General features: G+C 50.6%; 2 protein-coding genes across 2 annotated transcripts in view; one reads left to right on the top strand and one right to left on the bottom strand.

Moving 5' to 3' along the window:
- Window positions 1–3,889: 3,889 nt before the first annotated feature.
- On the bottom strand, window positions 3,890–6,389 carry LOC114817891 (caspase-7-like). The gene is made up of 4 exons (XM_039914539.1): window positions 6,185–6,389; window positions 5,264–5,436; window positions 4,366–4,498; window positions 3,890–4,140 (listed from the first exon to the last, which is right to left on the bottom strand). The coding sequence occupies exons 1-4, from the start codon at window positions 6,387–6,389 to the stop codon at window positions 3,890–3,892; spliced, it is 762 nt and encodes a 253-aa protein (XP_039770473.1).
- Window positions 6,390–9,276: 2,887 nt separating this feature from the next.
- Window positions 9,277–22,890, top strand: part of HEATR6 (HEAT repeat containing 6) — a 30,001-nt gene continuing 16,387 nt past the window's right edge. Inside the window, exons 1-9 of the mRNA XM_029082620.2 lie at window positions 9,277–9,480; window positions 12,545–12,652; window positions 14,931–15,071; window positions 16,096–16,211; window positions 17,858–17,972; window positions 18,434–18,535; window positions 19,657–19,794; window positions 20,651–20,943; window positions 21,888–22,065. Coding sequence (XP_028938453.1) covers window positions 9,280–9,480; window positions 12,545–12,652; window positions 14,931–15,071; window positions 16,096–16,211; window positions 17,858–17,972; window positions 18,434–18,535; window positions 19,657–19,794; window positions 20,651–20,943; window positions 21,888–22,065 — 1,392 coding nt within the window. The 5' untranslated portion in view covers window positions 9,277–9,279. The remainder of the gene's footprint in view (window positions 9,481–12,544; window positions 12,653–14,930; window positions 15,072–16,095; window positions 16,212–17,857; window positions 17,973–18,433; window positions 18,536–19,656; window positions 19,795–20,650; window positions 20,944–21,887; window positions 22,066–22,890) is intronic.

Raw genomic sequence — 22,890 nt, 5'->3', positions numbered from 1 at the left:
TTTATGTTATCTGTTTAGCATTTACTATATGCCAGGCACTGTACTAAGTGCTGAGGTAGATACAAGCTAATCAGGTTGGGGCTCACTGTCTTAATCCCCATTTGGCAGAGGAGGGACGTGAGTCACGGAGAAGTGAAGTGCCCAAAGTCATACAGCAGGAAGTGACAGAGCTGGGATTAGAACTCGGGTCTTCTGACTCCCGGGCCCACGCTCTTTCCACAAGGCCACGCTGCTTCTCTGCGTGAGCTTCTAGACCGAGATCGCCCTGGGCAGGGATGTGTCTGTCGTTACCGTATTCTCCCAAGCGTTCAGTACCGTGCTTCGCACGCTGTGAGTGCTCCATCAATACGATTGAATGAAGAAAAGTGAGGGCCAAACCACTTGTTGTGGGCTGGCATTTTCTGCCCCGTCTGCCCGGCCTGGCTGTTGCCCTTTCCTGTATCTCCAGGCTCTCACCCCCTGCAGAGGCTTTTGGGCCGTTCCACGCCGAGGCTGCCGCGTTCGGCCCCTGGAACCGAGACTGGGAAACAGGCTCTCTGCTCCGCCGGAGGCTGGCTTCCTGCCTTCCTTCAGGTCAGTCACCTCAAACCTTGAGCCTTCCGCAGCTCTGATCACGGTAAGCGTGAGGTAACCGTTGTCAGCCCTGGGGCCCTCCCAGCTGAGGGCCATTGTCCAAGGTGACTCGACAACAGAGATGACCAGGCCCGGAGGAGTGCTCTGACAGGGAGGTCCTGGGGACTTTCCACACGGAAGCAAGTGATGACCGATTGGAGATTAAGTCTTCGTGACTCTCAGCGGCCCTGCTGTCAGCCGATCGGATTTATTGAGCGCCTACTGGGTGCAGAGCACTGTACTGAGCGCTTGGGAGAGGATGATATAACAATATAACAGACACGTTCCCTGCCCGCAAGGAGCATACCGTCTAGACGTGGAGACAGGCACGAATAAAAAAGAATAAATGACAGATATGTACATAAGCGCTGTGGGGCTGGGAGGGGGAGATGAATAAAGGGAGCAAGTCAGGGTGACACAGAAGGGAGTGGGAGAAGAGGAAAGGCGGGCTTGCAAGAGCCCTCCCGACGGGTGAGTGGGGTGAGGCCCTGCGGTCTCCCTCTCCGATCGTGTCTTCCGGGGTTACCTGAGATGCCCCAGGGCGTGGCTGTGTATCTGAGGATTGTGGGTGAAGAAAATGTCTGCTTATTGTATTTTACTCTCCCAAGGGCGTAGTACAGTACTCTGCACACAGTAGTCTCCAGTGGTTGCCTGTCCACCTCCGCGTCAAATAAAAACTCCTCACCATTGGCTTTAAAACGTTCCACCACTTCGTCCCCTCCTGCCTCACCTTGCTTCTCTCCTTCTACAACCCAGCCCTCATACTTGGCTCCTCTGGTGCCGCTAATCTTCTCACTGGACCTCCAACTCACCTGTATCACCACCGACCCTGGCCCACGTCCCGCCTCTGGCCTGGAACGCCCTCCCTCTTCAAATCGGACCCACAGTTACTCTCCCCTCGCTTCAAAGCCTCACTGAAGGCACATCTCCTCCAAGACACCTTACCAGACTAAGCCCCACTCTTCCTCATCTCCAACTCCCTTCTCCGTCACCCTGACTTGCTCCCTTTGCTCTTCTCTCCCAACCCACCCCCACACCACTTATGTATACATTTGTCATTTTATTTATTTATGTTGATGTCTGTCTCCCCTCCTCTGGACTGTGAGCTCATTGTGGATAAGGAATGTCACTGTTTATTGTTGTAGTGAGTATTCCCAAGCGATTAGTACGGTGCTCTGCACACGGTAAGCATTTAATAAATACAATTGAATGAATGTATGAATGAGTAAGCACTCGATAAATACTACTGACTGACGCAAGCCCCTTCTCAACTCTGACCCAGAAGGAGAAATCGGCCTTTCTCCGGCTGATATCAGGTGCACCCTAATTCAGTCCAGGGCCAGACGGGGTGCAGGGGTCAGAGTACACACCCGCCCACCCCTCAGCCTCTCTCCAGAGCCCCCAGCAATGGGCCTGAGAGCAAAGGGGCCTCTAGACTGAAAGCTTACTGTGGGCAGGGAATGTTTCTGTTATATTGTTGACTTGTGCTCTCCCAAGTGCTTAGTTCAATGCTCTGCACCCAGTAAGCGCTCACTAATAATAATTAGTCATTATGGTCTTTGTCAAGTGCTTATTAAGTGCCAGGTCCTGTACTAAGCGCTGGGGTGGACTAAGCCCTGTCCCACGCGGGCCTGACAGTCTCAATCCCCGCTCACACTGAAGTGACTCGCCTAAGGTCACAGAGCAGACGTGGCGGAGTCAAGATTAGAACCCATGACCTTCTGACTCCCTGGCCCGGACTCTGTCCGTTACCATCTCAAAGCCAAGCCTCCCCCAGCCCCTTCCTGTTGGAAGCAGGGCGTTCCCAGTGAACCCAGGTGCTTCCCTGACCTCCTGCCCGTCCCGTGGTTCCTGCCATAAACCCTATCGGCCCCTCCCTCCTTGCGAGGAGGACTCTGCTCGGTCCTCCCTCCGCCTCACTAGCCCTCCGCATCCAGCCTGTTCCGTCACCAGGAGGAAGCGTTCCGAGTCCCCGCGTTGGAGTTTATTGGGTTGGTGCACATCAAGTCAGCCACGCGTGCAGGAGGAGCCAGTCTTGGCCGTGTGGCCCACATCCTGCCTCTGGCCTGGAACGCCCTCCTTTCTCAAGTCCGCCAGACAATTCCTCTTCACCACTTCAAAGCCTTATTGAAAGCACATCTCCTCCGAGAGGCCTTCCCAGACTAAACTCCCCTTTTTCTCATTTCCCACTCCTTCTGCGTCGCCCTGACTTGTCCCCTTTGCTCTTCCCCCCTCCCAGCCCCGAAACACTTATGTACATATCTGTCATTTAATTTATCCCTTTGCTCTTCCCCCCCATCCCAGCCCCAAATAATAATAATAATAATGGTATTTTTAAGTGCTTACTGTGTGCCAGGCACCGCACTAAGCGCTGGGGTGGATACCAGCAAAGCATGTATGTACATGTTTGTCATTTTATTTATTTGTACTGATGTCTGTCTCCCCACTCTAGACTGTGAGCTGGTTATGGGCAGGGAATGTCACTGTTTATTGTTGTATTGTACTTTCCCAAGCACTTAGTACAGGGTCCCGCACACACTAAGCACTCAAAAACTATGATTGAATGAATGAATGAGAATCTCTGCTTCAGGAGCGAACTGCAGCCTGGCTCCCTGCTTCTCTCAGCACCGGGTCCCCTGGTGAGAGAGGCTGTACCCCTGGAGACCCCCGGCCGTAGTAATAATGACGGTATTTGTTAAGCGCTTACTATGGTCCAAGCATTGTTCTAAGCAGTGGGGTAGATACAGTGTTACCAGATTGTCCCACGTGGGGCTCACAGTCTTAATCCCCATTTTACAGATGAGGTAACTGAGGCACAGAGAAGTGAAGTGACTTGCCCAAAGTCACACAGCTGACAAGCGGCGGAGCCGGGATTAGAACCTGCGACCTCTGACTCCCAAGCCCGGGCTCTTGCCACTAAGCCACACTGCTCCCATCAGCGCTGGGCTTCCCTGTGGGGCTTGGGCCAGCCTGGCTGACTCTATCGAGCGCCCCTTTTCCTCTTCTCCCATTCCCTTCTGCGTCAGCCTAGCTTGCTCCCTTTATTCATCCCCTTTCCCAGCCCCACAGCGTTTTTGTCCATATTTTAAGTTTTATTTATTTCTATTACTGTCTGTCTCCCCAGACTGTAAGCTCATTGTGGGCAGGGAACGTGTCCGTTTATCGGTGTACTGTACTCTCCCAATCGCTTAGTCCGGTGCTCGGCGCCCAGTAAGCGCTCGATAAATACGACCGAGTGAATGAATGAACCGGCCTCGACCCCGCTGGGCTCCAGGGGTCAGGGCTCGGGCGGGAGAGGGCCGGAAGGACCGCCGGAGAAAGGGAAGACCTCTTGGCGCAGGGTGGAGACGAAGCACGGCATGGCCTTCTGTCCGGAGAACGCCCCGCCGGCCTCGAAGTCCCGCGCCACCGTCCCGTTGAGGAGGGTCAGGAAGGGCATCAGCTCCCAGTGGCGTTCCTCCCCCTGCAGCAGCCGGAGCAGAGTCTCCAGCAGCCAGGAGCTGCCGCCCCTCCGGAAGGCTCCGTAACCTGGAGCGGGCGGCAAGGCTGACTCCGGGACGATCCCGGCCCACCCGGCCCCTCCCGGCGCCCCTCCGATGCCCAGCCCGGCCTGAACCCACCGGGATAGGACCCTGGCGTCCTCCCCCGAGGAGCTCGGTCTCTCCACCGTCTGCTGGGCCGGAGCCATCTGGGCCGGGAGGAGCCAGGCTCCCCAACCTCCCGCCGCCCCCTCGCCCCACGCGGGACACTCACCGGGGCAACACGCGAACGACACGACGGAGTTTTCGGGCAGCGCTGGCAGCGGGGAGAAGGTGCCGTCTCCGTCCTGGGAGGCAGAGTCGGCCTCCACCCACACGCCGGGGTCTCTCTCCTCCCCCCGGCACGCCTGAGGCCGAGCCAGGGAAAGGATGATCGACGGGGATCGCCACGAGCCGGAGGGATCGTTGCCTTTCCCCGACCTGCCCTCAACACTATGCGTGGGAAAAAATCTCAGAGCAAGGCTCTCTCTCTCTCTCTCTCTTCCCTTTCCTTTCCTCCTCCTCCTCTTCTCCCTTAACCCAGGCCCCCCGGATTTACGATTGACCCCCCGCAAAGGACAGAAGCCAATTCCCTTTCTACCGTAAGCCCGTTGTGGGCAGGGAATTCTGTCGGTTTATTTTTGTATTGTACTCTCTCAAGCACTTAGTACAATGCTCTGCACACGGTAAGCGCCCAATAAACATGACTGAATGAATGAGTGGAGTGCAACTAACTTCCCGGTGCTTAGTACAGTATTCTGCACACAGCAGGTGCTCACTTCATACTAGTATCACTACTCCATTTATTCATTCAATCGCATGCATTGAGCGCTTACTGCGTGCAAAGCACTGTACTGAGCGACTGGGAGAGTACAACGTCACAATAAACGGAGACGTTCCCTTGCCCACAACGAGCTTACAGTCTTCTACTTGCTCTCCCTCACTCCTTCCCTCTCAGCCTGGATCTGCCCTATCTTGAATCTAACCCAGTGCTTGGCGTGTAACGGCAAGCTCACTGCGGGCAGGGAACGTGTCTACCGACTCTATTGCCCTCGGCTCGTACAGTGCTCTGCCCCCAGAAAGCGCTCAGTACACACGACTGACTGGCCGACCTGTCGCTTCCCGACTCTCACCTGGATGAAGAAGATTTTGGGTTTTCCGGCCAGGGCGGAGGAGTTCTGCGGGTCCAACGTGTGAAGCAGCTGGGCCAGGTGAACGGGTTGGCCTTGGTTCCCGAAGACCAGTCCCTCCTGCCCGTGGCTGGACAGGATGCTCACAAAACAGTCTCCGTGCTCCGCCTGGCTCTCTGCGGGCAATGACCAGGAGTCTTCCGGCCAGGGGTGAGTAACCCCCGCCGGACCTGGGGCCGTCTGTCGGCCATCGAAGGCCCTGTGGCCCTCCCGCTCCCCACCCACCCCTGATCCCCTCGGGCCAGCAGGGGCTGCTTTCCGAACCCAAGGCCTGGGACCGGTAGCCAAGAGACCCTCCGACCTAATAATAATTGCGATAGTTGCTAAGCACTTACTACACGCTCAGCACCATTCTAAGCGCTGGGGTAGATATTAATGATTACGGTATTTGTTAAGCCCTTCCTACGTGCCAGGCACTGTTCTCAGCGCTGGGGTAGATACATGATACTCGGGTTGGACACAGTCCCTTTCCCACATGGGGCTCATATCCCCATTTTTCAGATGAGGAGGCGCGGAGAAGTTAAGCGACTTGCCCAAGGTCACACAGCAGACCAACGGCAGAGCCGGGATTAGAACCCACGTCCTCTGACTCCCAAGCCCGGGCTCTTTCCACTAAGCCACGCTGCTTCGCTACCCACCACCCTCCTCACTGTACCTGCTCTCTTCTTTCTCGCCGTCGTCCCTTGCCCGCCTCCTCCCTCTGGCCTGGAACCCTCTCCCCCTTCACACCTTCTCTCCCCATCTTCAATCCCTCCTAAAATTCCGTCTCTTCCAAGAGGCCTTCCCCGTCTAAGCTCTCCCTTGCCAGCCGCTCGGCCGACCTCCGAACCCCGGCGGCCCGCCTCTCCGTCCCGCCCCGGATACCTTCTCGGAAGAGCTGGAGGATGCGGGGAGCCGAGCAGTTGAGGTGCAGCCCGACGACGTAGCCGAGGTCGGAGAGGGCCCGGGCCAGCTTCTTCCCTTCCCAGGAAGCCCCAAGCCGGCGCTGGAGCGGCTCTTCCTCATCCCGGGAGCTGAACCGGTCGTTGACGATGACGAGGGCTCGGTTCCGCCGAGCGGGCCGGGCCATGTCGGCTCCGAGCGGGAGACGGGGAGGCGGCCCTCTCCCCGCCGGCGGCACCGGGCAATAAAACAGGGCAGGGCCGAGGCGTTTCCGGAGCTGTGGCACCCTGTGCTCTCCTCTTCCCCCATCCCCGGCCCCTTCTGCTACAGTGCTGCCAAGCTACGTCACGGAGACAGAATCACCTGAGGTGAGCAGTTTGTACCAAGAGGAGCGGTGTGGCCTAGTGGATAGAGCGTGGGCCTGGGAGTCAGAAGGAGCTGGGTTCTAATCCGCTTACACACTGTGTGACCTTGGGCAAGCCACCTCGCTTCACCGGCCTTCGGTTCCCGCATCTGTAAAAGGGGGGATAAAAGACTGCAAGCCCCGTGTCGGACAGGGACTGTGTCTGACCCGAGAAGCTTGCATCTACACCAGTGCTTAGCACAGTGCTTGGCACATAATAAGCGCTTAACGGATACCATGAAAAAACAAAACCCAAAACAAGGGAGGGACCTTCTTTCTCTCCCCACAAGCTCCAGCCACAGTCCCCTGAGGAGCAGTGGTTAGGACCGGCGATGGGGAAACTGTGCTCTCTACTTACTGGGGTTGTGAGGTGGCCTGAGGTGACTTTACCCTCTGCTTTTTACCGAAACGGAACAGCTGAGATCCGGAAATCCCGGGCCTGTCGTGGCTTAAGTGTCCAGGATCTAAGAATAATAAAAACCGTGGTATTTACGCTGTGTTGAGCGCTGGGCTGGGGGTAGGTGACACACCGTCCAACACACTGAGCGCTTAAGTGGTTTGTGGTAAGACATCAGAAACGTACCCGAGTGGAAAAGAGGTGGTGGCGGGCGGGAGCTCTAAGGAACTCTGGCCGAGAGACTTTATTTGCAATGGGAGAGGGGCCGATTTGCTAATTTTCATCGTGGCAGCAGCTCTCCCGGGGCAGACTGAGCACTCCCTAAGGGGGATGGAAGGGCAATTCTTTGCCCTCGCTCTTCTGCGGCAGAAGAAACGGCATCACCGACACCCCTTCTAGAACTGAACGTCCCGTCCAAACAGAGGCCGCTTTCGAGCGCTGACGAGTTCCCCGAATCGGCCCGAGTCCGTTTCGTTTCAAGTCCGTGAAGGACTTAAAGGGGGACTGGCATGTTGTTCTTACCCTCCAGGAGGCCGACGCACTGGGGCAGGCCTCGGTTGGATCCTAGAGGCTGTGGGGAGGGCGAGGGCAAGGGGAAACAGCCTTTGCAGGAGGAAGGGAGCATGGGTGAGTATCGCCTCTGCCCCCTAAAAGCGCGGCCCAAGTGCTCTATGTGGGAACCGTGGCAAGTTAGCCAGGGCTGAGATGGTGTTCACCCACTGCTCTTTTCCTCCTCCTGGTTGGCTGGGGTGTGCTGCGGCATACACTGGGCCTCAGTTTCCTCATCTGTCAAAGGGGGATCGAGACTGTGAGCCCCACGTGGGGCAGGGACCGTGTCCAACCCCATTTGCTTGTATCCATCCCCGGCTTAGTGCCGTGCCTGGCCCGCAGTAAGCGCTTAACAAATACCCTACCATATATAATAATAATGTTGGTATTTGTTAAGCGCTTACTATGTGCAGAGCACTGTTCTAAGCGCTGGGGGAGATACAGGGTCATCAGGTTGTCCCACGTGAGGCTCACAGTTAATTCCCATTTTACAGGTGAGGCATCTGAGGCACCGAGAAGCGAAGCGACTCGCCAATAGTCACACAGCGGACAAGTGGCCGAGCCGGGAGTCGAACCCATGAGTTCTGACTCCGAAGCCCGGGTTCTTTCCACTGAGCCACGCTGCTAGTGTTGTAGGGTATCCGACATTCATAGTGTAAGAGAAGCAGCATGGCTAAGAGAAGCAGCGTGGCTCAATGGAATGAGCCCAGGCTTAGAAATCAGAGGTCAGGGGTTCTAATCCTGGCTCCGCCACCTGTCCGCTGTGTGACTCTGGGCAAGTCACTTCACTTCTCGGTGCCTGTTACCTCATCTGTAAAATGGGGATAGTAAGTGCTTAACAAATACCAACACTACAATTATTTTTCTCCCAAGCGCTTAGTACAGTCCCGTGCACATAGTAAGCCCTCACTAAATCGTGGTTCAGTAGAAAGAGCCCGAGTTTGGGCGTCAGAGGTCATGAGTTTGAATCCCGGCTCCGCCACTTGGCAGCTGTGTGACTGTGGGCGAGTCACTTCACTTCTCTGTGCCTCAGTTGACTCATCTGTAAAATGGGGATGAGGACGGTGAGCCCCATGTGGGACCACCTGATGACCTTGTATCCTGCCCCAGCGCTTAGAACAGTGCTCCGCACCTAGTGAGCGCTTAACAAATACCAACATTATTATTCTCTGCGCCTCAGTTGACTCATCTGGAAAATGGGGATGAAGACTATGAGCCCTACGTGGGACAGCCTGATGACCTTGTATCCCCCCGGCGCTTAGCACAGTGCTTGGCACATAGGAAGCGCTTAACGCCTCCCAGCATTATTAAATACCATCGATTGATTGGTTTAAAAGGGGCTCGGCGTGGCTCAGTGGTCAGAGGTCATGGGTTCGAATCCCGGCTCTGCCACTTGGCAGCTGGGGGACTGTGGGCGAGTCACTTGACTTCTCTGGGCCTCAGTGACCTCATCTGGAAAATGGGGGTTATCTGTGAGCCCCAAGGGGGACAACCTGATGACCCTGTATCTACCCCCGCCATTAGAAGAGTGCTTAGCACATAGGAAGCGCTTAACAACTCCCAGCATGATTAAAAACCATTGATTGATTGGTTCAAAAGGGGCTCCACGGCGCCCACCCAGAATCCTTCCGGGTCAGAGGTCAGGGGCCGGACTCGCGTCTCCATAAAGCGCCGGCCCCCCCCCCCCGCTGCCCCGGAAGTAGTTGTTCGTTGCCATAGGGAGGGAAGATGGCGGCGGCCGGGGCGCCGGCGTGCAGGGCTCGGCATCCGCCCGCCCCGGGCTCGGGGAGCGCGTTCCGTCGCCTGTCGGCCCGGATCGGCGCCTTGCGACCCGCCGACAGCAGCGCCGGCCGGACCGAGATCCACCTGCTCTTCGACGAGCTCATCTCCGACAACTACAGCGAGGGCGGAGGGGGCGCCGCCCCGGAGGTGCGGGCCGGAAGTCGGGCCCGAGGGCGGGCGGAAGTCGGGCACGAGGGCGCCGGAAGTCGGGCACGAGGGGCCGGAAGTCGGACCTGGCCGGGGGGGGGGGGACGGAGAAGGACGGACTCCCTTGGCCCTCCTGCAACTCTGCCATAATAATGTTGGTATTTGTTAAAGCGCTTACCATGTGCAGAGCACTGTTCTAAGCGCTGGGGGAGATACAGGGTCATCAGGTGGTCCCACGTGAGGCTCCCAGTTAATCCCCATTTTACAGATGAGGTCACTGAGGCCCAGTGAAGTGACTTGCCCACAGTCACACAGCTGACAAGTAATAATAATAATGTTGGTATTTATTAAGCGCTTACTAGGTGCAGAGCACTGTTCTAAGCGCTGGGGGAGATACAGCGTCATCAGGTTGTCCCACGTGGGGCTCACAGTCCATCCCCATTTTACAGATGAGGAAACTGAGGCACAGAGAAGTCAAGTGACTTGCCCACAGTCACACAGCTGCCAAGTGGCAGAGCTGGGATAGCAGAGCCGGGATTTGAACCCATGACCTCTGACTCCCAAACCCGGGCTCTTTCCCCCGAGCCACGCTGCTTCCATCTCTGCCAGCAGTAGCTCTGCGGAACCTTTTCTGCCTCCCTCCAAAAATCCACCTCCTCCACCTGCACATCCCACCCCACTGATCGAATGACGTCACTCATTCATTCCATCGTATTTATCGAGCGCTGACTTTAGAAATAATAATGTTGGTATTTGTTAAAGCGCTTACCATGTGCAGAGCACTGTTCTAAGCGCTGGGGGAGATACAGGGTCATCAGGTGGTCCCACGTGAGGCTCACAATCTTCAACAATGGGGATTAACTGCGAGCCTCACGTGGGACCACCTGATGACCCTGTATCCCAGCGCTTAGAACAGTGCTTTGCACATAGTAAGTGCTTAACAAATATGAACATTATCATTATTATTATTATTATCATTCATCCCCATTTTACAGATGAGGTCACTGAGGCCCAGCGAAGTGACTTGCCCACAGTCACACAGCTGACAAGTAGGGGAGCCGGTATTCGAACCCATGACCTCTGACTCCCAAGCCCGGGCTCTTTCCACTGAGCCACGCTGCTTCCTAACTACGTGCCGACTATGCGCTGACTGTGTGCGGAGCACTGGACTGAGGGCTTGGAATATGCAGTTGGGCCACAGGTAGAGCCAAGCCCTGCCCAACCACGGGCTCACAGGCTATAAGGGGAAGGCAGACAGCAAAACAAGTAGGCATCAGTAACATCAAGAGAAATAGAAGCAGAGATTTAGACGCATAAATAAAATAAATAGAGAAATGAATAACATGCAAATATACACAAGTGCTGTGGGGAGGGGAAGGGGGGAGTGCAGAGGGAGGGAGTCGGGGGAATGGGGAGGAAGGGCAGAGGGGAAGGGAGGGCTCAGTGTGGGAAGGCCTCCTGGAGGAGGTGAGCTCTCAGCAGGGCTTTTTAGAGGGGAAGAGAGCTAGTGTGGTGGCCGTGAGGAAGGAGGGCATTCCAGGTCAGTGGTAGGACGTGGGCCGGGGGTCGACGGCGGGACAGGCGAGAAAGTGGTCCGGTGAGGAGGGTAGCAGCCGCGGAGCGGAGTGTGCAGGCTGGGCTGGAGAAGGGAGGTGAGGTAGGAGGGGGCAAGGTGATGGAGAGCTTTGAAGCCAAGAGTGAGGAGTTTTTGTTTCATCGAAGGTTGATAGGCAACCGCTGGAGGTTTTGGAGGAGGGGAGTGACATGCCCAGAGCGTTTCTGTAGAAAGATTATCGGTGGAGTGAAGTATAGACTGGAACGGGGCGAGACAGGAGGTTGGGAGATCAGAGAGGAGGCTGATGCAGTAATGCAATAAGGAACCCCAATCCTTCCTTCCTCATCAAAACACATGCCCTCTCCCAAACTGCCATCTTCAACCGTTCATTCTCCGGTGGCTCCTCACCCGCTGCTTTCAAACAGGCTCATGTCTCCCCTTTCCTAAAAAAAACCCTTCCCTTGACCCCACGGCTTCCTCCATTCATTGTCAGTCGTATTTATTGAGCGCTTACTGTGTGCAGAGCACTGTTCTAAGCACTTGGAAAGTACAATTAGGCAACAGAGACAATCTCTACCCAACAACGGGCTCGTAGTCTAGAAGTGGGGAGACAGACAACAGAACAAAACCCCTCCCACCGGCCCTCTCCAAACTCTTTGAGTGAGTTGTCTACACCTGCTGCCTCCACTTCCTCTCCTCCAACCCTCTCCTGAAGCCCCTCCAGTTTGGCTTCTGTCCCCTTCACTCCACAGAAACCGATCTCGCAAAGGTCACCAGGGATCTCCTTGCTATATCCAGTGGCCTCTACTCCATCCTAATCCTCCTTAACCTCTCAGCTGCCTTCCACACTGTGGACCACCCCCTTCTCCTAGAAACATTATCCAATATTGGCTTCACTGACACCGTCCTCTCCTGGTCCTTCTATTTCTCTGGGCTCTTACTCTGTTTCGAGGGCCACTCCTCTGCCTCCCACCCTTCTAACTGTGACTGCCCCTCAGGGTTCAGTTCTAGGTCCACTTCTCTTCTCCATCTACACCCACTCCCTTGGAGAACTCATTTGCTCTCCATCCAAACTGCTCATTAGTCTAAGCACCTATCCTGTCCCACCTTGATGACTGTATCAGCCTCCTTCCTGACCTCTCTGCCTCCTGTCTTTCCCCATGCCAGGCCATACTTAATTTTGCTACCCAGATCATTTTTCAAAAAAACATGCAGGCCATGTGTCCTCGCTCCTCAAGAACCTCCAGTATTTGCCAATCCACCTCCACATCAAACAGAAACTCTGGCCTTAAAACATTCAACGAGATAGCGAGAAGATGGCAACTCGAAAACTGACCCGTTTTAGTCCATCACTTCACCATTATAGGGTTCATTTTTCCTCCTTTTATCTTTCTTCAGAGCCCTCACTTCTATTTGACTCTCACTCAGTAGGACGCGGCATGCCCCTTGAGCCAGGTGTTTTGTGTAAGTGTTGGTTTGCTATTGTATTTTCTCTTCTTCTTTTCGTAGGAAGTGTGTGCGTTACTTGTTCAAGCCTGCCAATTAGTGCCTTTTAATCAGGAACACCTCATCAGCAAAGTTTTTCATCTTATTCACCATTTACTTAATAGATTGCAGGTAAGGAAAAAAATTGTCCCGTTCTTAAAAGCGAGAACTGGCTCTATTTCTCTCCTGTGCATTCTCCATTGTAGGCTGCTGTCTTTTTTTTTTTTTAATGGTATTTGTTAAGCACTTACTGTGTGCCAAGCCCTGTTCTAAACACGGGGTAGATAGAAAGCGATTAGGTTGGACACAGTCCATGCCCCACATGGGACTGACAGTCTTAATCTCCATTTTACAGATGAGATTACTGAGACCCAGAGAAGTGAAATGACTTGCCCAAAGTCGCACAGCAATCAAGTGGTAGAGCGGGGACTAGAACCCAGGTCCTTCTGACTCCCAAGCCCATTCTGCGTCCAGTAGGCCATGCTATATTCCTGTGATGACGACTTAAGTTTTTTTCCCCTCCCCTTTGATTTTTCCAAAGCATTTTCACATCTTCTCACTCATTTTGTCAACACAACATCCCTGTGACGGGGGAAAGAAATTATTTTATCTCCTTTTTAGAGATGAGGAAGGTGAAGTTAAAGAGAGGTTAAATGACTTGTCCAAGGCCACACAGCGGTGGCAGAGCTGGTTCTAGAACTCAGGTCCCCTGGCATCAGCCCCAGGCTCTTTCTGCCAGGGCAGTATTGATCTTCTGCCCTGTAACTTTAACCCCAGTACACACAGTTCCCCTCAAGAACTTTCCCATGTGTCCCGCAGTGTTGATAGTATTTGTTAAGCGCATACTATGTTTCAAGCACTGTTCTAAATGCTGGGATAAATAGAAGGTAATCAGGTTGGACACAGTCCCAGGCCCACATGGGGCTCATAGTTTTAATCTCTGTTTACTGATGTGGTAACTTTGCCCAAGGTCATGCAGCAGGCAAACAGTGGAAATGGGATTCGAACCCCGGGCCTTCTGACTCCCAGGCCCGGTCTCGATCTGTAGACCATGCTCCTTCTCCCATGATCCGGGCCCTGTGAAAGGCACACTAATTCTTTCAGACCACTGTGAATACAAAGTGCAGCGTGCAAAAAAGTGGTCTCTTAGAGGTCCGAAAGAGGGAAGGCGCCTTCCATGAAGTAAACCTGGCCTCTGGGAGAATTGACTACGGTATCACTCCCTGCCATGGCCATCCTTTTTTTTATTTTGGACTCTCTATCAATCAGTGGTATTTATTGAGTACTTACTGTATGCAGAGCACTGTATTAAGTGCTCAGGAGAGTACCATACATCAGAGTTAACAGATATATTCCAGGTCCATAACGTGTAAGTGCTTAAAGCAGCCTGGCCTAGTGGATAGAGCAAGGGCCTGGGAGTCAGAAGAACCTGGGTTCTAATACCAGCTCTGCCATTTGTCTGCTGTGTGACCTTGGGTAAGTCACTTCCCTTCCTCTGGGCCTCAGTTCCCTCATCTGTAAAATGGGGATTAAGACTGAGAGCCCCATGTGGGACAGGAAGTGGGTCTAACCCAACTTGCTTGTATCTAGCCCAACCCTTAGAACAGTGCGTGGCACATAGTAAGCGCTTAACAAATACCACAGTGATCATTATTATTATTAGTAGTAGAAGTAGTAAATACCAGACTGTAAGCTTGTTATAGGGAGGGATCGGGTCTGTTAATTCTGCTGTATTGTACTCTCCCAAGTGATTAATACAGTGCTCTGCACATAAAAAGCACTCAATAATTGATTGGCCATAACTTATTTTTTTAATGATAGTGATTGAATCATTAAAATCAGCCATCTGAATTAGCACAGACTTACAGACCTCGGACCAGAAAGAATTAGATTAAGAACAAATTAACGTTTTAATAAAAATTAAAGTATATGTACATAACTAATACAGCCCCTATGCACCATCTGTTTGACATTGCTAAATTGGCAGGGATTAGTGCATATCTTTTCATGGCTGAGTATTTTTGGACATCCAAAACAGCTATGATATTTTTCAGAAATTAGATCCTTTATCATCAACTATTTATTGAACGCTGTACTAGTCGCTGGGAGAGACTTCTTAGGTGGGAATTAGACATGGTCCATGTTTTTTTAGGGGTTCCCAACCTAGCAGCACCGTAACAGACGGTCTCTGATCCCATTCCTGCCCTGGATGAGCTTATAGTTTGTCCAGCACACAGTGCTTTGCCCACAGTAGGCACTGAATACATTCCGTCGAGTACCGTTGAACAAGGAAGACAAGCAGATGTAAATTGATAAATGTTCAATAACTGAAAACACACGAGGTAAATGCAAATAAGTAAATACTGTGGGAGTCACGCTTAATATTGCTTGATATTCTTTCTCTCACCAGGTGATTGTCGATGAACAGAACTTGGATTTCCTTTTGGCCTACACCATCTCTGCATTTCAGCAGTGCAGCTCTTGGACGCACTTAGAGATCCTCCAGGCTCTAGCCACCCTCGTCTACTACAATGGCCCTAAATGTCAGAAGGTAGATTTATTTTTTTCCCTCTTTTACTTAAGGGGGCAAATGGTTGTATTGGCAGAAAATTTTCCCCTCCCTTCCTTCATGCGAGTGTATAGACTGCAAGTTAAAAGTGGCTTCTAAATTGGGGGCATATTTGTCTTGTCCTTCCTCTGATGAGCCCTGGTAGCTTCCTCAGCTACTTCTCCCTCAGTCCTCTAGTTCCTACTCCAAGGCCCCCATTTAGTAATTGCGATCCTTCTTAAGTGCTTACTCTGTGCCAAGCACTGTACTAAGTGCTAAAGGCGATACAAGATAATCGGGTCAGACACACTCTCTGTTCCATATGGGGCTCAGGCTAAGAGAACGGCAGGACAGCGATGGAGTCCCCATTTTACAGGTGAGGAAACTGAGGCAGAGAGAAATAAAGCAACTCACCCAAAGTCACACGGAAAGTGTGGGGCAGAGCCAGCATTAGAACCCAGGTCCTGTGTTTCCCAGGCTGGTGCTGTGTTTACTAGGCCGTGCTGCTTCTCCAAACTTTAACGTATCCGACACAGTTACTTACAAAGCCTTATGGAAGACACAAGTCCTCCACAAGGCCTCCCCTGATAAAGCCCTCTTCTCCTTTTCTCCCATTCTCTTCCGCCTCGCCCTGACTCGCTCCCTTTATTCACCTCCCCTCCCAGCCCCACAGCACTTATGTATAGATCTGCAATTTATTGATTAATATTAATGTCCGTCTCCGCCCTCTAGATCGTAAACTCATTGTGGGCGGGGAATGTGTCTGTTATATTGTCGTACTCTGCCAAGCGCTTAGTACGGTGCTCTGCCCACAGTCAACGCTCAGTAAATACGACTGAGTGATCTGAATTCCTGGTGGTCCTCTTTGGTTTCAAATAATCCGGTCTGCTGGACGTGCCTTTCGTGTTTTTGCCTGCTTCTCCAAAAGATGTAATTAGCAGCCAGCCCTTCGGGAGCTTCGCTAAAGATTGCTATTAATCTCCCGCTCTGCGTTTAGCCTGCGCTGTCTAACTTTTCTTTCTTTTAGTTCCTTCCAGACTTGCTAGGAGAAACGGGAATCTTGATCAAGTTGACTGATCCAGTGCAATCCGACCCTGAACTCGTGAGGGCAGCAGTACATTGTGCCGCAAACTTATGTCTCAGGTAATAATGATGATGATGATGTTGGTATTTTTTAAGCACTTACTATGGGCCAGGCACTGTACTAAGCGCTGGAGTGGATGCAAGCAAATCGGATTGGACACAGTCCCTGTCCCACGTGGGGCTCACAGTCTCAATCCCCATTTTACAGGTGAGGTAACTGAGGCCCAGAGAAGAAGAAGAAGAATTATGGTATTTGTTAAGCACTTACTATGTGCCAATCCCCATTTTGCAGCTGAGGTAACTGAGGCCCAGAGAATAATAATGTTGGTATTTGTTACGCGCTTACTATGCGCAGAGCACTGTTCTAAGCGCTGGGGTAGATACAGGGTAATCAGGTTGTCCCACGTGAGGCTCACAGTTAATCCCCATTTTACAGATGAGGTAACTGAGGCGCAGAGAAGTCAAGTGACTAGCCCACAGTCACACAGCTGACAATTGGCGGAGCTGGGATTTGAACCCATGACCTCTGACTCCCAAGCCCGGGCTCTTTCCACTGAGACACTCTGTGGCTTGCCTAAAGTTATATCGCAGGCCCTGTGACTCCCTGGCCTGTGTCTGTCCCCTAAGCCATTCTAAAAAAAATACCACAATTATTATTAATTATTATATGAGCAAAAGTCCACAGTATTTAAAATGATCTGAATAAAGCAGGAGGTCCGGGAAAGCATAAGGGTGGTGGGTTGTAATTAGTAATTACAGAATCTGTTAGGCACGTTACTAAGCGCTAGGATGAGAAGCAGCGCGGCTAATGGAAAGAACCCGGGCTTGGGAGTCAGAGGTCTTGGGTTCTAATCCCGGCTCCATCGTTGATCAGCTGTGTGACTTTAGGCAAGTCAGTTCACTTTGCAGTGCCTCAGTTACCTCATCTGTAAAATGGGATTAAGACTGTGAGCTCCACGTGGGACAACCTGATTACCTTGTATCTTGCCTAGAGCTTAGAACAGTGCTCGGCACATAGTAAGAGCTTGACAGATGCCATCATCATTATTATTATTGCAAGTAGATCAGGTTGGACACAGTCCCTGTTCCGTATGGGGCTCATGGTCTCAAACCTCATTTTCCGGGTTAGGAAACTGAAGTCCGGAGAAGTGAAGTGACTTGCCCAAGACCACACAGCAGACAAGCCGCAGAGCTGGGATTAGAACTCAGGATGCCATACTGCCTTAATGGATAATGACCAACGGCCCTTCCTAGTTTGGGGCTTGGTCACTATCGCTGGGTCCGTCCGTGTGCGTTGGGCCTGGAAGTCAGAGGATGTGGGTTCTAATCCCGGGTCCTCCACTTGCCCGCTGCGTGACCTTAGGCAAGTTACTTCTCTGTGACCTCATCTGTAAAGTGGGGATTAAAACTAATGATAACATCAGAGAATTAGGTGATTCTCCATCCTACATCCAGCTCCCAGTGAATGGGGGAGGAAGAAAGGACCTCCAACTTGGAAGTCAGTGGATTTGGGTTCTAATTCTGGCACTCTCATTGGCCGAGTGAATGTGGAGAAATCCCATTATGCCTCTGAGACTCGGTTTTCTCCATTCTTCAGAGCTGCAGGCTAAGATCTTTTTACAATGAGCGAGTTCCGAGCCCCATTATAAGTGTTACAGTCTGAGCGACAAACTTAACTCGCGTGTGTTGTTCCATGTCTGTTTCAGTGTGCCAGGACAACCATATTTGGAAGAAGCGTACAGAAACATCTGCTTCCAAACTTTCCTAACTATTTTACAGTCTTCAAAAGTCTCTGGGATGGATGATATCCTCTTTTGCATGGTAGGTAGTATTTTTCAAATACTGAGGTATGTGAAATTCTGAGCCCTAGAACACCAGGATTATATTTTCCTTTTGTTGTCAAACAGGTTAGCCCTTTGAGATTTTTTTAAGTAGTTTAGATTATTCTTCAGCCATGCCTGATTAAAAAAAAAAAAATCCTGACCTCACATCCTGGGATGACACTAGTTCTAAAGAATGTAGAATGTAAATTCCGTAGGTATTCAGAATTGTAATCTAGAGCTGTTGATTGATTTGATTCATAGTGCACTCCAAATTTTTCCTTTTTAATCTAGCAGTTGGAATTTGTTGAATGCTTCCTGTGCAGAGCACTGTACGTAGGTGCTTGGGAGTAAAACAGAGTTGATAGTCGTGTTTCCTGCCCACAACGAGCTTTCAGTATTCAGACTAATTTTTTAAAATGGGCCTGCTAAAAGACATTCTCTCTCTCTCCCCGCTGGCAGTTGTTGCAGAATGCAATGAAAGGTATCCAGTCCCTCCTGAATGGTGGGAAAATGAAACTTACAGAGACCGATCAACTGGGGTCTCTTCTTGCAGTCCTCAAGGTAATTGTCTTTAGCCCTAAGTGCTTAATTCACCCATTTGGTTGTTCAAATGAGGGGAAAAATTTGATGCAAGAAGAACGGTAAGTATCGGAAAGGTGCGGAGGGGCATCAGTGTGAGATGATCACTGGAAAAGAAAACAGACAGGAACGCTTTTCTCTTCCATTTTCCTTAAAGTTTTCAATCCCAGCTTACATGTGGTTAATAATAATGTTAATAATAATGATTGTGTCATTTGTTAAGCGCTTACTCTGCGCCAAACACTACTAAGCGTTGGGTTGGATGCAAGCAAATTGGGTTGGGCACAGTCCCTGTTCCACATGGGGCTCATGGTCTCAATCCCCATTTTACAGATGAGGCACAGAGAAATGAAACGACTTGCCCAAAGTCACCCAGCAGACAAGGGGTGGAGCTGGGATTAGAACCCAGATCTTACTGACTCCCAGGCCCATGCTCTATCCACTTGTTGATGTGAATTGGCTGGTATTGACTTTAGTTTGCAAATTCTTGGTAACTGGGGCCTGCTCTGAAAAGTATAACAGTAAGAAGAGACACATTCCCTCCCCACAAGAAGCTTACGCTCTAATGGGGAAGACAAGCATAAATATATTTCCAAGTAGAGTTATCAGAATAAATGATTGTACATACACACATCTAACATTCTTTACAAATATATGAACATTCACGGTTGTCTGCGTATAAACTCATTTATTCTTATACACTGTTACACACATAACCTTATCCATATATAAATATACATCTGTGCGTGTGTGTATCAAGAGCTGAGGAGGGAAATAAATAAAATGCCTATACTAGAGGAAGTCGTTAGATTGAGATGATTCGGGTTGTTGAGAATTAATCCGGGAGGGTTTATTTGAGGAGGTGGGATTTTAGGGACATAACAATTCTGATAAATTTTGGCAAAAACAGGGTATCTGACCTTGGTTCAGGAACCGATTCCCACATTTGTAACATTATATAGTCCTACGAGGATATTGGTTCAGACTTAAATGTTACAACTTAGGCTGGAGCTTTTTGGAGCCAGTCGTGTTGGAAGTCCGAGGACGGTGGAGAATTTGTTTTGTATGTGCATGAGAAAGTCTTTATGTGTTTAACTATTTAGAAATACATGTTTCACGGACTTCCTGGACTGAATATAGAGATGCCTGCGGTTTTATACCCTGCTCCGCTGCCTCAGTACGACGGGAGATCACCTGTCAAACAAGAGCAGACGGAGTCAAGCAGTTCTAGACCGACTGGGGTACGTTGATATTTTATTTTATGAGCTTGTTCTTGTCATTTCTACCTAAAACCTTCTCTGAGCGAACAGTTGTTCGTTAACTTTAAGCGATATGAGTAATATACCGAAAAAGCCATTCAAGAGATAGCCTTACATCTTTCATTTACCAAACCCGTTCATTTGATTTAGGCTGCCAAATCTGACAGTTTCCTTGTAAGTAATGAGTTTTTGCCAAAATGAAGTGACCCTGTTTATTCCACGTGAATGGGAAGTGCGCTTTGCTTTATTGCAGTTGTGTGAGTTCACCTTGAGACCTGTATATTTATGATTCTATTTTTATTTTGCTGCCCCGAGTCCTCAGTTGACATTTTCTGTTACGGCCTAGGAGAACTTGTGTTTGTCGTGTCAGAATCACCAAGGAGCGCTCTATCCCCAGGGTTGATGACGGGATATTCAGGCAGACATGCGTCCTTACTCATAATCTGGGGTGGCATAACTGCCCTGAATTGGCCTGAATCAGACAGAGGGGGTCTACTGATTGGCGTAGTGAAGTATCAGTGGCATTTATTGAGCGCTTACTGAGTTCACAGCACTGTACTAAGCGCGGTAATTTTGAAGCACTTACTGCGTAATCTCAGTAATAATTATAATAATGGTACCTGTTAAGCAATTACTATGTGCCAAGCACCGTTCTAAGTGCTGGGGTAGATATAAGTTAATCAGGTTGGACACAGGCCCTGTTCCATGTGGGGCTCAACTGAAGATTACAGGAGGGCCACGTTCGTTGGTCCAGCTGAGTGCCGTATGCTAGTAGCGAGGAGATTGCGGGGGAGGTATTTTCATTGTCTCCCTCACCTTCCTTTGCAATTAACATCAGAACAAAAGGAAAAAATCAAAAGCGAAACAAAAGAAAGGCCACTCCGGGGAAGAAGCGAAAGAGGAGCCGGATGATGACGTGGGAGCCGAGCCCATCTGTGGCCTGGAAAAATTGAAACTCCACGGCGGGGAAGGCCAAGGGGGAGCTTGCTTGGCTTCTCAGCCCGCACCACTAGATGGAAAGAGGCCTGCAGGGAAGAATCGCGGCTCTTCTTGCTTCTCCAATTGGAAGAGGATCAGCAGCAGCGAGTCAGATTATTCCGATGCTGAAGGCGGTATGCAGAGCAAAATGAGGTGGTTGTTATTTATATCAACTGTTTAAGATATGTTCTTGCCCATTAATAATAATAATAATAATAATCATTGTATTTGTTAAGCACTTTCTGTGTGCCAGGCATTCTACTAAGCGCTGGGGTGGATTCAAGCAGATGGGGTTGGATGCAGTCCCTGTCCCACAGAGGGTTCACAGTCTCAATCCCCATTTTACAGATGAGGTAGAGGCACAGCAAAGTGAAGTGACTTGCCCAGTGTCAGAGCAGACGAGCGACAGATCCGGGATTAGAACTCATGACCTTCTGACTCCCAGGCCCATGCTCTATCCACTTACGCCTGAGCGCCGTATAGCGAATAGTATTTTTCTAAACAAATCTGTCTTTTCCCTCCTTTTTAATAATAACGATTATGGTATTTGTTAAGCGATTATTATGTGCCAGGCACTGTACCGAGCACTGCGGCAGATATAAGCAAATAGAGTTGGAAACAGTCCCCGTCCCACGTGGGGCTCACAGTATTGATCCCTGTTTTACCGTTAAGGTAACTGAGGCCCAGAGAAGTGAAGTGACTTACCCAAGGTCACACAGCAGACAAGTGGCGGAGCTGGGATAAGAACCCATGACCTTCTGACTTCCAGGCCTGTGCTCGATCCACTACACCTTGCTGCTTTTGCCTCTAACCGTAGTTGTTAGTAATTGGAAAACATTTTTGCCACTTCTTTCATTTTCAGCACTTCTAATGAGCTGTACTTCTGCCATGTGCTTTGTTACCTAAATAAGAAATATATGATTGTATTTTCAAAGCGGATTCTGACAGGCCCTTTAAAAAAAAAAACAAAACTGACTTTCTTTGGGGTTTATTAAAGTTAGTGAGCTCCATAGTAAGTGGAAATAACCAGACTTCTGCCAGTAGTTCTCAAGTTCTTTCTTCCACTAAGACCACTTTCTTTTTCTTTGGTCTCGCAGATTTTACCAAGCCAAAGTTCGCCAAGGGGCGTTAACCTGTTTCCTCTCCACTATCAAATCGATAGAGAAGAAAATTCTCTATGGTTATTGGTCAGCCTTTGTGCCCGATTCACCTGGAATAGGCAGCCCGCAATCTGTGTCCTTGATGACAATTTCATTGAAAGATCCTTCTCCAAAGGTGAGAACCTTGCACCGTACATATGGGAAGTGAAATATTTCTCATCTTTCCCCTTGCTGGGTGTTTTTAAATATTTTTTTGCGGCACTAAGCGCCGGGCACTGGGGTAGAGACAAGTTAATCAGGTCCAACACAGTCCCTGTCCCACAAAGGGCTCCCAGTCTTAATCCCCATTTTGCAGAGGAGAGAACTGAAGTCCAGAGAAGTGAAGTGACTTGCCCAAGGTCACCCAGCAGACAAGTGGTGGCCGCTGGGATTAGAACCCAGGTCCTTCTGACTCCCGGGCCCAGGCTTTATCCACCAGACCGTGCTGCTGCTTCTGCGATCTCGTCACAGCACTCTGGTTGCCGAGAGACCTCGCCTTTTAGAATAGTTGCGCTGGGCTGAGAGCGAGACAGACGGGCAGGAGAAGTGTAAGGGTTTGTAACGGTGACCTTGGGGTGGAATCGGGACGTTAACTCGGACACCCAGGTACTTTTTTTAAGACTTATCCAAATACCCCCTGTATTTATTGAGCGCTTACTGTGTGCAGCGCACTGACCTAAGCACTTGGGAAAATGAATTCGCTTGAATTTCTAAACTAAAAGAAACAGTGTCAACATCATTTACTCTAGAGGAAATCTGTAGAAGTATTTCAGGTGAAGTGAATGACTATATATAGAATAAATCAGGCATGAGGACATGCCCCCCCTCCTCCCCACCCAAAGGGGAGGGAAAGAAGTATTTGTGATGACAGGATGAAAAGTATCAGCTATTAGGGGTAGAACAGAGGTAGGAAAAATCGCTTTATTAAGACGTTGTCTTAATCAGAAATGTGGATTTACCA

This window comes from Ornithorhynchus anatinus, chromosome 17 (genome assembly GCF_004115215.2).
Source record: "Ornithorhynchus anatinus isolate Pmale09 chromosome 17, mOrnAna1.pri.v4, whole genome shotgun sequence".
Classification (NCBI taxonomy): Eukaryota; Metazoa; Chordata; class Mammalia; order Monotremata; family Ornithorhynchidae; genus Ornithorhynchus; species Ornithorhynchus anatinus.
Note: the sequence above shows the minus strand (reverse complement) of the source record. Positions and strands in the feature narration are given on the sequence as shown.